Genomic DNA, 13211 nt, shown 5'->3' on the forward strand with positions numbered 1-13211 from the left:
GTCAGTAAATGTTTGTTAAAAGAACAAATCCAGATGGCGAAAACCATCTGGATCAAAACCAGAGTTGGAGAAAAGGCAGATTGGAAAACACCAAAGACAAATGTGGACCGTGTGAGCATGTTGTGCCTGCTGACTCTTCTGAGCACCACCTCCTGTGAAGACCAGACATTGTTCTCTAGGCCCATGGCTGTTGGCTTGGCTACGCATATGGAATAGGGTAGAAAGGAGAAGGAATGCAGAGGCCTAGGGAGGGGGCCTGGTGAAGGTTTGGGGACTGAAATCAGCTCCCAGCCATCAAGCATCAGTGGTTACCTAAGGGGAAGACCTGGTTCTCTCCCTCTTAGTTCTGGACCCTAATTTCTACCACCACCTGGTGGCCACATCTTGAATAACAAGCGCCCCATGAGCTGAGTGTCATCTGCAGGCAGAGAATCCCATGGAGGGGCCACACAGGGTTCTAACACCACCACCCCAGAAAGAGCACACAGCTCTGTGTCTGCTCAGGAGTTGCCGTGTTCAGTCCCAAGGCAAATAATTGAGAGTCTTGCTGCAAATGATTGAGTCTTATCTTTTTCTTCCCCCTCAAAAAAATATATATCTTCTGAAAAATCATAGTAAAAAGTAGAGAGGCGGGCCTGGATCAGAACCTCACCTTCCAAGTTCCCTAAGGACTTTAACAGAACAAAGAACCCAGCTTAAAACCATGCTGTCGAGCCAAAGGCTTATAGAGCCTCAGAGCATGACAGATCCATCAAAACCATTGAGGCCCACTGGGTCGCACTGAGAAGGGGACTTTGCTCACAGAGCAAAGTCTACAAATCGCAGAGTCTAACGAACCTAACAAATTGCCCTTTGCTGCTCCTTTTTTGTTTTGTTTTGTTTGGGTTTGTTTGTTTTCATGGTGTTGGGGACCAAACCCAGAAGCAGTCTACCTCCAAGCTATGCCACCAGCTATATTTTATATTTTGTTTGGAAACAGAGTCTGCTAAGTTTCTGAGAGTCTCGCTAACTTGCTGAGACTGGCCTTGAACTTGCGATCCTCCTGTCTCATCTTCCTAATATTGGGATTACACGCATGTGCCACCATGCCCAGCTGCTTCCCTCTTTATGGCTTGCCTTATTTCCCATCACTACAATAAAAAGAAAGAAAGAAAAAACTTTTCAATTCCAAATATTTCCAAACAGGAGGCCATATTTCATCTATATTTTTAGATTTCTAGAATGAGCTAAATACCTATCAACAAACAATAATACAGGTTAGAAAATTAATTTTAGTTATGTGGGGGTGTAGTACCAGAGACTGAACTCAGAGGCATTCGACCTCCAAGCTACAACCCTAACCCTATTTTATTTTATTTTGAAATAGGGTCTTGCTAGGTTGATGAGAGTCTCACTACTTGCTAAGTCTATCCTTGAACCTACAATCCTCCTGTTTCAGCCTCCCATGTACTGGGATTACAGGTGTATGCCACCACGCCCAGAACTATTGCTTATAATTAAGTAAGTTCTTTATAACTTAAACATCACCACTCATTAGCTGGTTTATTTTGTTGGGGGGGGGGAGTTCTGAGACTCAGAAAATAAAATAACTTAGCTGGGCATGTTGGCGTATGCTTGTAATCCCAGTACTTGGGAGGCTGAGACAGGAGGATCACGCAAGTTCGAAGCCAGCCTCAGTTACTTAGTGAGGCTCTCAACAACTTAATGAGACCCTGTTTCAAAATATAGAATAAAAAATAGGCTGGGGGTGTCGCTCAGAGGTAGAATGCCCCTGGGTTCCATCTCTAGTACCGCAAAAAAGAAAAAGAAAAGAAAAGAACTTGCTTGCTGTTTTCTGATACCACTTAAGGTTCCTATCCACTCTCTCATACCCTTTATATTCTCTGTAGTACTTAAAACATTGAACAAGTAGTTGGTGTAACAGGCTTGTTGATACCTGTTTCTGTAATAAGACTAACATCTGTGTGATGGTGCACGCTTGTAATCTCAGTACTTGGGAGGTTGAGACGGGAGGATCGCAGGTTTGTGGCTATCCTCAGCTACCTCGTGAAGCCCTCCACAACTTACTGAGATCCTGTTTTGAAATAAAGAGTAAAAAAGAGAGCTGGGGATACAACTCAGAAGTAGAATTCCCCTGGGTTCAACCCCCAGTTCTTAAAAAGAAAAAGAAAAAGACTAACTCCTGCTGGTGACAGCCACTGGGAGATGGAGGACAGATAAAGACTAGCAGTGCACATCTATAACTAGAGTCTATCCCAAACATCCTTCAAAGTATGTTTTAACTTTTTTGCATATGTGTGTGTTGAGCTGGGGATTGAATTCAGGGGCCTTCTACCTCTGAGCTACACCCTCAGCCCTTTTTGTTTTGAAACCTGGTCTCCTTAGGTTACTGACAGTCTTGCTACTTGCTGAGGCTGTCCTCAAACCTGCGATCCTCTTGTCTCAGCCTCTCAAGTACTGGGATTACAGGCATGCGCTGCTAATGCCCAGCTTCAACGTATGTTTTTAATCACCATTTTGCAGATATGTAGACTTCCAAAAAGAATGCCTTGGTAGACCCTAAGTAACCCTCAGGTTGGCCCAACGCCTCAACTTGCGTTTTTTCCACACCATCCAGTTGCCTGGGGCTTAGGACGATCCAGCTTGCCTCCTCAAGGGCAGACCTGGCCTTCTCTCATCCCTGCCCTTCCCTTCTTTCTCTTTTAGGAGTGCCAGCTTCTCTCAGGGCACCCGGCAAAAGAGCGACACGGCTGTACAGAAACTCGCCCAGGGGAATGGACACTGTGTCAATGGGGTCAGTGGCCAAGTGCATGGCTTCTACAGCCTTCCTAAGCCCAGCCGCCACCATGCGGAATTCAGAGACAGCACCTATGACCTCCCCCGGAGCCTGGCCGCCCACGGTCACACTAAGGGCAGCCTCACAGGGTCTGAGACGGATAATGAAGATGTGTACACCTTCAAGATGCCCAGCAACACCTTGTGCCGGGAGTTTGGGGACCTCCTGGTGGACAATATGGACGTTCCAACCACCCCACTCTCAGCCTACCAGATCCCTAGGACATTCACGCTGGACAGGAACCACAATGCCATGGCAGTAGCCACCCCTGGAGACTCAGCCATAGCTCCCCCACCCCGGCCCCCCAAGCCCAGTCAGGTGGAAACGCCTCGATGGGGCAGCCCTCAGCAGAGACCTCCGATGAGTGAACACAGAGGATCCGTGGCCGCCACCATCCCCAGGCGCAACACCCTCCCTGCAATGGACAACAGCCGGCTGCACCGAGGTCGGTATAGGCCCTGGCCGAGACCCAGAGAAAGAGCGGGTAGCCTGGGGACTTAGTGGATTGCTAGCCTTGGTCATCTGTTGCCAAGGGAAGCTTAAAGGAACACCCAGGTCACCGGTACTCACAAGTTCAGGCATCTTCTATCCAGTCCCTTACCAGTTGGTCCTCCCAAGATGCATATGCAGTGTGTCCCACATTGGCAGGAGTTAGCAGGCTGCCTCAGAGGAGTTAATTTTCTAAGGGACACAGGACATCCATGGCCAATCCCAGTACAACATATTATGGGTTTGAGGTCCGGATCATAGTATTTTATTCATTTAAAAGTCAAACCAGAGCCGGGCGTGGTGGCGCACACTTGTAATCCCCGCGCTTGGGAGGTGGAGACAGGAGGATCGCGCTGGTTCGGAGCCAGCCTCGCTGGCTTAAGAGACCCTGTTTCCACATAAAAAAGTTAAAAAAAAAATAGGTCTGGGAGTGTAGCCTGTGGGAGTGTATCCCGGAGGTAGAAGGGCTTCCAGGAACCCCAGTACCACCAAAAAAAAAAAAAAAAAAAGTCAAACCAGGCTGGGCGTGGTGGCGCATTTGGGAGGCTGAGACAGGAGGATCGCAGTTCACGGCCAGCCTCAGCTACTTAGTGAGGCCCTTTGCAACCCAGTGAGACCCTGTTTCAAAAATAAAAAATAGGGTTGGGGGTGTATATCTCAGAGATATAATTCCCCTGGGTTCATCCCCAGTACCAAAAAAAAAAAAAAAAAAGTCAAACCAAAGATTTTTTTTTTAATTTGAGCCCAACCTCAAAGCGGTCTAACATGCTAACACCACACAGTGAGACCTTCAGGGGTCTTTTGTAAGCCACACTAGAAGCTCCTTGGTTGAAATCTAAACTCCTGCTTAAAGTGCCTAAATTCTATTATCATTTGCTTGCTGGGTACATTCCAGCTCTACCTACAACCTCCTCTGATGAAAAACAAAAACAGGAGTATTGATTCCTTTCCATTTGCCTCTTGCGTTACACCTCACAAACCCTTTTCATATCCATCCTGTCATTTAAGTCCTATAGAATTTGGTGGGACAGAGCTTGTCTCCACAGCACATAAGGCCTCTGGTAGTCAGACACTTACACGAGGCAGCACTGAGCCTCTGACCTCCTGGGTCCAGGTTTAGAACACTTTGCAGTCATGCCATTGGTCAACAGCGTGAACGGTCACCCTGTACTTTGGAACTGGGGTAAGACATATCAAACATGCCCCTACCCTTCAGAGCTCACACCTGTTAGAAAAAGAAACCAACATGTGTGAGGACCAGAACTGTCACTGTAATATTCACAGAGGTGGTCGCTGGGGTGAGTGGGAAGGGTGATAAGTGCTAGAAGTGTCCAAGGAGAGGTGCAGAATGTGTGTCACTGTCTCTGCAGTGGAGGGACTCTGCAGATGCTGGTGCTGGAGCTGGGTCTCAAGGCCTGGGAGGACTCTTTAACCTGACAACCGTGTGTTAGGAGGCGTGGTGTCACACGCTTTTAATCCCAGTACTTAGGAGGCTGAGACAGGAGGGTTGCAGGCTTGACAGCCTCAGCAATTTAGTGAGGTTCTCATCAACTTAGTGAGACCCTGTTTCCAAATAAAAATAAACAAAGGTGGGGGTGAAGCCCAGAGGTAGAATGCCCCCAGGTTCCATCCCCAGTACCACAAAAATAAATAAATTAGGGTTGGAGAGGGGGATAGCTTGAAAGTAGAATGCCCCTGGGTTCAATCCCTAGTACCACACACAAAAAAAAAAAGAATTAACACTGTATCATTAGAGAGTTGAGAGTAGTGCCTTCTGGAGTATGAGGAGATTCTGAGCCATGCCGGAGAGGGACAGGGAAGAGTCAACGTGGACCCGTGTGAGCACATCCGATCTTTCTTCCTCTGCCACAGCTTCTTCCTGTGAGACCTACGAGTACCCGCGTGGTGGGGAGGGCGCTGGCCGGTCTGCAGAGTCCATGAGCGAGGGAGTCGCTTCTTTTCTGGTGAGTGCGTTTTGAGCAGGACTCCTCGGGCCAGCTAGGTTGGGAAAAGGTCACACCCCGTGCACCTGATAGCACATCCCCCAAAGAGGGATGGTGTCAGCTCTAAGGACCCAGCCTCAACTTCTCAGTTCAGAACCTGAGGTTGAAAGCCAGGCATGGTGGCGCACACTTGTAATCCTAGCATTCGGGAGACTGAGACCGGAGGATTGCTGTTCGCAGACAGCCTTAGCTACTTAGTGAGGCCCTTTGTAACTCAGTGAGACCCGGTTTCAGAATAAAGAATAAAAAATAGGGCAGAGGGTATAGCTCAGAGGTCGAATGCCCCTGGGTTCCATCCCCAAACCCGCAAAAAAAAAAAAAAAAAAAACGAACCTGAGGTTGAGATTTGGGACAAGTAAAATACAGGTACCCTTGTCTGAAGGAAATGTGTTTCCTTGGATAGACCGGATTGCAGTGGGGAAGCCAAGAGGCTCTAGAATACGGAGGACACAGGCTCCAGGGTACTTTACCCACCAGGTCTCACGTTGAAGAGTGTGAGACTCCACAGAGGGGCGGTGCTTAGAATCAGGCCAGGGGCAAGAGCACAGCTTGAGTGCAGGACACCAGATCTTCCCCTAGAAGAGGCTGGCCATGGTTGTCCACGGGGCAGGAAAGCCAAGCACAGCCTGGTCTCAATCCCACCGGCAAGACAGTGAAGGTCGTCAGCACAGAGGAACCTTAGCTGTGTGACGAGGCAAACAGTGCAGGGCTTGGAGCATGGCTGTAGCCCAGACTGCGGCAGCTCTGCCTGCATCCTGGGTCACCTACGTCCTCTTATCAGAATCTAGATGCTGGCCTGCCAGTGGTGAGTCCTGAACCAAACTATGCAGTCCCCAGCCTGTGCTACCCTCTGTCTTGGCCAGGCATCCAGAAATTTGAGTGACCCAGCCACCAAGGCTTTTTCATACTTTAAACTGGTGATAAATTACAGGTGGGTCCCAAGAGATCATGAAAGCTCAGAGGGATGCAGCCCTCATTCTTCCCATTTCCCACTCTACCTTCTGATTTGGTCTTCCCAAGATCCTCCCAATAGCTTCAGAGTGTAGCAAACCCACCAGGTCAGCTTGCCTGTACACAGATTCTCACCTTCATGTTTCTTCTTGCTAGAGACAACTCTGTTTCCTTCCCTCTCTCTAGCCAGGAAAAACTGTGGTGGGTCGATCAGATAGTGCCAGCTCCGAAGACAACTATGTGCCCATGAACCCAGGTTCTTCCACCCTGCTGGCCATGGAGCGGGCAGGGGATAATTCTCAGAGTGTCTACATCCCCATGAGCCCAGGACCCCACCCCTTCGACCCGCTTGGCTTCCCATCCACAGCCCTTCCTATGCACAGAGGTTCCAGCAGAGGAAGTGAGATCCAGCCACCCCCTGTCAACCGCAACCTCAAGCCTGACCGGAAAGGTAAGCGCGCTCTCCCCACCGCCCTGGCTTTGCGGCATCCAGGGACTATTGCGGTTGCTTAGGGACCCTGTGGGTGCTGCCCTTGGGGGTGCATGACTTTGTACAAATCAAGCAAATTCTTTTTTTTTTTTTTTTTTTTTGGCTGGTCTGGGGATGGAACTCAGGGACAATCGACCTCCAAGCTACACCCCCTGCCCTATTTTTTATTCTTTATTTTGAAACTGGGTCTCACTGAGTTGCAGAGGGCCTCACTAAGTAGCTGAGGCTGTCTGCGAACCACGATCCTCCAGTCTCAGCCTCCCGAATGCTGGGATTACAAGCGTGTGCCACCACGCCTGGCCTCAAGCAAATTCTTTGAGGCTCATTTTTCTTGCTTGTGAAGCAGGATGGTAATTTCCACCTCCCAAGTTTGTTTAGAAGGAAAATGTCAGCCCAGCATAATGATGCACGCTTATAATCCCATACTTGGAAGGCTGAGACAGGTGGATTGCAGATTTGCTACCAGCCTCAACAGCTTAAGCCCTCAGCAACTTATTGAGACCCTGTTTCAAACTAAAACATAAAATAGAGTTGGGGTGTAGCTCAAGAGTAGAATGCCCCAGGTTCAATCCCCAGTACCACAAAAAAATTAAAAAATAAAATAATTTAGAAGTGATGTAACATGTACAGGGAGTATAGGCATAGATTATAAGCAAATACCGAATGTTATGACTTTTTGTACTGAGGATTAAACCCAGGGTCTTGTACCTCTTAGGCAAGTACTCTACCACAGAGCTACATACCCAGCCCTTCTTGAGACAGGCTCTTGCTAACTTGACAACCCTAGCCTCAAACTTGTAATCCTCCTGCCTCAGCCTCCTGAGAAGCAGGGATTGTGGGCATTATATGAGATTGTTTGCCATCATGCTCATTTCTATGACATTTTTTTTTTTTTGGCGGTAGTGGGGTTCCTGGAAGCCCTTCTACCTCCGGGGTACACTCCCAGACCTATTTTTACATTTTTATTTGGCAACAGGGTCTCCTAAGCCAGTGCACGCGGCTGGCTTCGAACCTGCGCGATCCTCCTGTCTCTGCCTCCCAAGCGCGGGGATTACAAGCGTGCGCCACCACGCCCAGCTCTATGACAATTTTTAATGGCACCAGGGATTGAACCCAGGGGCATTCTACCTCTAAGCTACACCCCTAGCCTTATTTTTATTTGGAAACAGGGTCTTGCTAGGTTGATGAGAGTTTTACTACTGGCCAAGACTATCCTCGAACCTGCCATTCTCCTGTCTCAGCCTCCCAAGTACTAGGATTACAAGCATGTGCCACCACACCCGGCTTCTCTGGGACTCGATTTTATGTAAGAAATGAGAGCATCCGCGGATTCTGATGTGCACAGAGGTCCAGGAACAAATCCATGCAGATAGCAAAGGAGGGCTGTGTACCTTGCTGAGCCTCGATTTCCCTATTAGAATCGGAGCAAGTGTGAGGCCTCTAGTTGCGCTGACATGTTCTGTGTACCTGTGCTCCTGTGTGGCTGACTCCACTCTCTGTTCCTACTCCAGCAAAGCCAACACCACTCGACCTGAGAAACAATGCTGTCATCGATGAGCTCCCCTTCAAGTCACCCGTCACCAAGTCTTGGTCCAGGGCCAAGTGAGTATCTGTGGAAGCAAGAGCTTGGGGCTGGACATGAGACAGCAGGACAGTCGCTGTCCTGGGGGTCGAGCCAGCTGGATTCTGATGCTCTTGCCATCATCACCAGCTGATTCGTCTTTTGGGGCTTGGGAATATAAACATACCTGCTCTGTGTTGGGTCTCTAGCTGGTAACATGAAGCTCTGGGGGTCCCATCTGGGTGTGTGATGAGGGTCACGGTTTCTCCAGGGTTCACTCTGTCTTCTCCCTGCAACAGCCACACCTTCAACTCCAGCTCCTCCCAGTACTGCCGCCCCATTTCCACACAGAGCATCACCAGCACAGACTCGGGAGACAGCGAGGAGAACTATGTCCCCATGGTGAGTCCCCTGGGGTTCGCTGGAAATTCCAGAGCTACTCAGCTCAACCACGCTTTGCACTGCCTGTCACCTAGCCTTCCTCTGCAGGTGGGAGTGCTGTCAGTGTCAGCTGTAGCTTGGAAGACACGATCCCTGTCCCCAAGTAGGTCTGTCTTAAAGAGCAGAGGCAGAGCCAGGCATGGTAGCACACGCTTGTAATCCCAGTACTTGGAAGGCTGAGACAGGAGGATCACAGGTTCAAGGTCAGCCTCAGTAACTTAGTGAGACCCTGTTTAAAAATAAAAATATAGCCGGGCGTGGTGGCGCACGCTTGTAATCCCCGCGCTTGGGAGGCAGAGACAGGAGGATCGTGCAGGTTCGAAGCTAGCCGCGTGCACACTGGCTTAGGAGACCGTTTCCAAATAAAAAAAATGTAAAAATAGGTCTGGGAGTATAGCCTGGAGGTAGAAGGGCTTCCAGGAACACCGGTACCACCAAAAATAATTAATTAATTAATTAAATAAAAATATAAGCTGGGCATGGTGGCACACGCTTGTAATCCCAGCATTCGGGAGGCTGAGACCGGAGGATCGCGGTTCGTGGACCGCCTCAGCTACCTAGTGAGGCCCTCTGCAAATCAGTGAGACCCGGTTTCAAAATAAAGAATAAAAAATAGGGCAGGGGGTGTAGCTCGGAGGTTGAATGCCCCTGGGTTCCACCCCCAGGCCCGCAAAAAAAAAAAAAGTAAAAAAATATATATAAAAAATCAGGTTATAGGTGTAGTTCAGTGGTAGAAGGCCAATGGGTTCAATCCCCAGTAAAAAAAAAAAAAAGCAGAGGTGGCCTGCCCTCTCGTAACTGTGACATAGGAAGCATGGTCCCTGGAGGTATGTGCTCTGTGTCAGAGAGATGCATCTATTTGTGTCAACATAATGTCCTACACGACAACTATAACCAAAGTGTAAACACAGATGGTGCGTGATGTGGGTCCTCCCTGACATTTTCACTAAAAAGGGCTAAGCCGCCCAGCACCTGGCTGCAGCACCTGTCTACAGGGACATCAAATGAACGAGTGGCCAGCCATCAAGGCAGCTAAAACTGGAACCCAGGCCTGTTACCTTTCTCATTAGAATCCTACTTGAGGACAGCCCTAGACACGGGACGCTCTCCAGAGCAGTGGCCTAGAGCCTGTCATGTGAAGAACTGCTGGAAGAGCTGGCCTCTACAGCTGGAGGCCAGACAACTCTTCAGCCTCTGGGAGGCAGGATCTGTGCTCTAGACCATCTAGAGCCCAGAGCCGGGAGAGAAAGAGACTCTACACCCACCAGTGCAGGAAACAGGCTTCCTTAGAGGGCCCTCAAGCAAAGGCTGAGTCTCTCAGGAGAGGTACAGGTGAGATTTGGCCTGAGGCTCTGAGGGGAGCAGGATGGCAGGTGGAATCATTAGAGGTATGGATGTCAGACAAAAGCCCTGGCTCCCCTCACCCACCAGCCGTGCAGTCATGGGAAGTCACAGTATTTCTCTGACCTATGGTTTGAGTTGTTTTAAACAGTACAAGTAGTACTAACATCTCCCTCACAGAACTGTTGTGAGGACTTACATGAGACCACGTGAAGTCCCTGGCTCAGAGGAGGACAGCAGAGGGGTACCCTGTACTGCCAGAGGCGTGTTTTTCTGGGTGGCGGGTTGGTCTCTTTCCCAAACTCACTCCAATTTGTCCTCCCTGTGATAGCAAAACCCAGTGTCTGCATCTCCTGTTCCCAGTGGCACCAACAGTCCAGCCCCGAAGAAGAGTACCGGCAGCGTTGATTACCTGGCCCTGGACTTCCAGCCCGGCTCACCCAGCCCCCATCGCAAGGTGCCTGGGGTGGAGCGGGGATCAGCCAGCGCTGTCAAGACCTCGGTGGGGGGGGGGGGAGACAGCATGGGGGCGGCACGGGGGCTGGGCCCTTCAGCGCCAAGCACCACTCAGCGTCTCTCTGCAGCCACCTTGTGTGACTCCACTGCGCTTTAGTCGGGGAGTCTCTGAGGCTCCAGCTCCTCCTCTCAGAACACAGGTTCCTTCAGTCTGTGGAATCTCATCAGTCAGCCTGTCCTTGTTAGTAGAAACCAGCAAATGATCACACACACACACACACAGCAGACCTGCTCTAGGTCGCGGTGAGTCCGTGGCAGATCCAGAGTCTGACCACCTGTCCTGGGCTCTTGGAAAAAACCTATTGTCTGGAGGAGGCCCAGAGCCTGTCAGTGGTGCCACAACCTCAGGAAAGGCCTTCCGGGACGCATGCATCCAGCCTGTCCAGAGGGCTGGTGTGGGCTCCCTCTCAGGGCAGTTCTCAGAAGTCACCCAGGGGACACCCCGAGAGCCCTAGGGCACCCCACACCTTCCTTTCCCTGGAAGAGTGGCCCAAGTGGAGGCTGAGCCAAAGGCCTAGACCTGTCCACCAGGGCCAGCAGAGAGCCTGGGGCCTGCTAGATGAAGGAAGGGCAGTCAGGCTGCTGCATCAGCAGGAGGTGACCCGTTTGGACTTCCAACATAAGTCCCACTCAGGATAAGACAGGCTCTCGAGTCGGTTGAAGTGGCAGCAGGGCCACCTCCGCTCCCCTTGCCAGGTGGAAGGACCTTCCTCTCCCACCTTACAGGTGACTCAGTCTCTTCTGCTTTGTCCCCCCAGCCATCCACATCATCTGTCACATCGGACGAGAAGGTAGACTACGTCCAGGTGGATAAGGAGAAGACCCAGGCCCTGCAGAGCACCATGCAGGAGTGGACAGATGTGCGGCAGTCCTCGGAGCCGTCCAAGGGCGCCAAGCTGTGATAGAGGGGGCCAGAGGCAGCGGCCGGGCTGGCTCCCCTCCTCCCGCCCCTCCACTCCGCCACTCTTGGCCTTCAAAGTACTTGACATCAGGGACCCTGACCCTTCCCCTGGGAGGCGAGGCCCTGATGGGGCACTTCCTCTGCCTACTCGGGGCCCACCTGTGACTTTTATCAATACTGGCTGTGCCTCCACCCACCATAGTTAGGAGCTATTGCCAAAAAGCCTCTTTCTGTCCTCCAGACCTGTCTACTGGAAATTAGAGAGAGGGTCGGGGATCTAAGCCAGACTCAACACCTCACATATGTCACAGCCCTCTACCCTCTTTCCCCCACCTCTGGGCTACCTCTCCTTCAGTCCCAGAGGACCACCCAGGGAGCCAAGGATCAGCAGACCAAAGTGGACACGGACTTTTTCGTCCCTGTTTTTCTTGGCAGAAGAGGGACAAGGCCGCCAAAAGATAAAATAATGGAGAGTGAAGGTTGGAGGTGGGCCTGAGAAGCAAAGGTATCAGACCCCCAGCCGCAGAAGGGCAGTTGATCCTGCCAGGGCTCCTGCTTTCAGGCCAGAGCCACGGAGGGCCGCCGCTGGGTGCAGGAGAGGCAGAGGATGAAGGACCAGAGGAAGGGGAAAGTGACGACGGCAGCAGGCATGCCGAGGGGCAGAGCTCAGAGCGGCAGGACACTGGGGTCAGGGCCCCGCTCCGGGACAGGGGGCAGTCCTCTTCCCGAGCATCTGCTGGGGAAGGCTGCGACCGAGCAGGGCGACTTGTGGTGTGGGAACACCACACCGCACAGCAAGGGCTGAGGGAGGGGATCCTGGACGGAAGGTGCTCAGCACAGGGCAGTGCAGGGGCACTGCAGTGGGGATGGTGAGGCAAGTCAGTTTCTGAGAGGTAAGCTGATGGGGCGGGAGGCGGGGTGCAGGGTGAGCAGGGGCACCCCCGCAGGGCTGGTGGAGAGCCCGAGGCAGCATGCCCAGTGCAGGGGGGACCTGAAAGCAGGAGCAGCTGTGTGCAGGGTGCTAAAGAGGACGTGGTGTGCCTACTGGATGGCAGGGTATGGCTGCCACCTTGAACCAGGCCTCAAGACAGAAGCACATCTAGCCCAGTGCCAGGCCCAGAGTTCCCTGGCTCTTCCCACCCTTGTCGCCATGTTGCATTAGAGGTGTGTCACATTAGGGTCAAACTTGGCTACCAGGACAGGAGAGGTAGTCCTCTCTTCCCATGGCTTGGAAGGTCACCAGATCAGCAGATATAGGATGCAGGGTGTCAATCAAGGCTCTAAGCTGGGGGAGGAGGGGTGTGTGTGTGTGTGTGTGTGTGTGTGTGTGTGTTACTAGGGATTGAGTTCAGGAGCATTCTGCCTCTGAGCTACACCCCTATTCCTATTTTTTTTTTTTTAAACAGGGTCTTGCTAAGTTGCTGAAGGTCTCACTAAGTTGCTGAGGCTGGCCTCAAACCAGCAATCCTCCTGTCTTAGCCTTCCAAATGCTGGGATTACAGGCACACATGCCCAGATGGGTCTAATTTTTTTTATGTTGATAATTCTTGACCAAATTTTCAAGATTCAAAGGCACAGGAGAGACCAGACATTTCATTTTTGCCCTGAGGTGAATATACCTTCTTTCTCCAAAATATGACTTCCCACCACGCTTGATGGGGTGTCTGCCACTCACCTTTTAG

The 13211-nt window shown here is 51.1% G+C and overlaps 1 protein-coding gene across 1 annotated transcript in view; it reads left to right on the top strand.

Annotated features, from left to right (window-relative positions):
• Positions 1–11530, top strand: part of GAB2 (GRB2 associated binding protein 2) — a gene marked incomplete at both ends in the record, with an annotated part of 168907 nt that extends 157377 nt beyond the window's left edge. Inside the window, 7 exons of the mRNA XM_080718109.1 lie at positions 2707–3281; positions 5198–5289; positions 6466–6730; positions 8281–8371; positions 8630–8732; positions 10444–10569; positions 11387–11530. Coding sequence (XP_080574235.1) covers positions 2707–3281; positions 5198–5289; positions 6466–6730; positions 8281–8371; positions 8630–8732; positions 10444–10569; positions 11387–11530 — 1396 coding nt within the window. The remainder of the gene's footprint in view (positions 1–2706; positions 3282–5197; positions 5290–6465; positions 6731–8280; positions 8372–8629; positions 8733–10443; positions 10570–11386) is intronic.
• Between the last annotated feature and the right edge of the window lie 1681 nt (positions 11531–13211).

The sequence above is a fragment of the Muscardinus avellanarius genome (assembly GCF_963383645.1).
Source record: "Muscardinus avellanarius genome assembly, chromosome: 1".
NCBI classification, from domain to species: Eukaryota; Metazoa; Chordata; class Mammalia; order Rodentia; family Gliridae; genus Muscardinus; species Muscardinus avellanarius.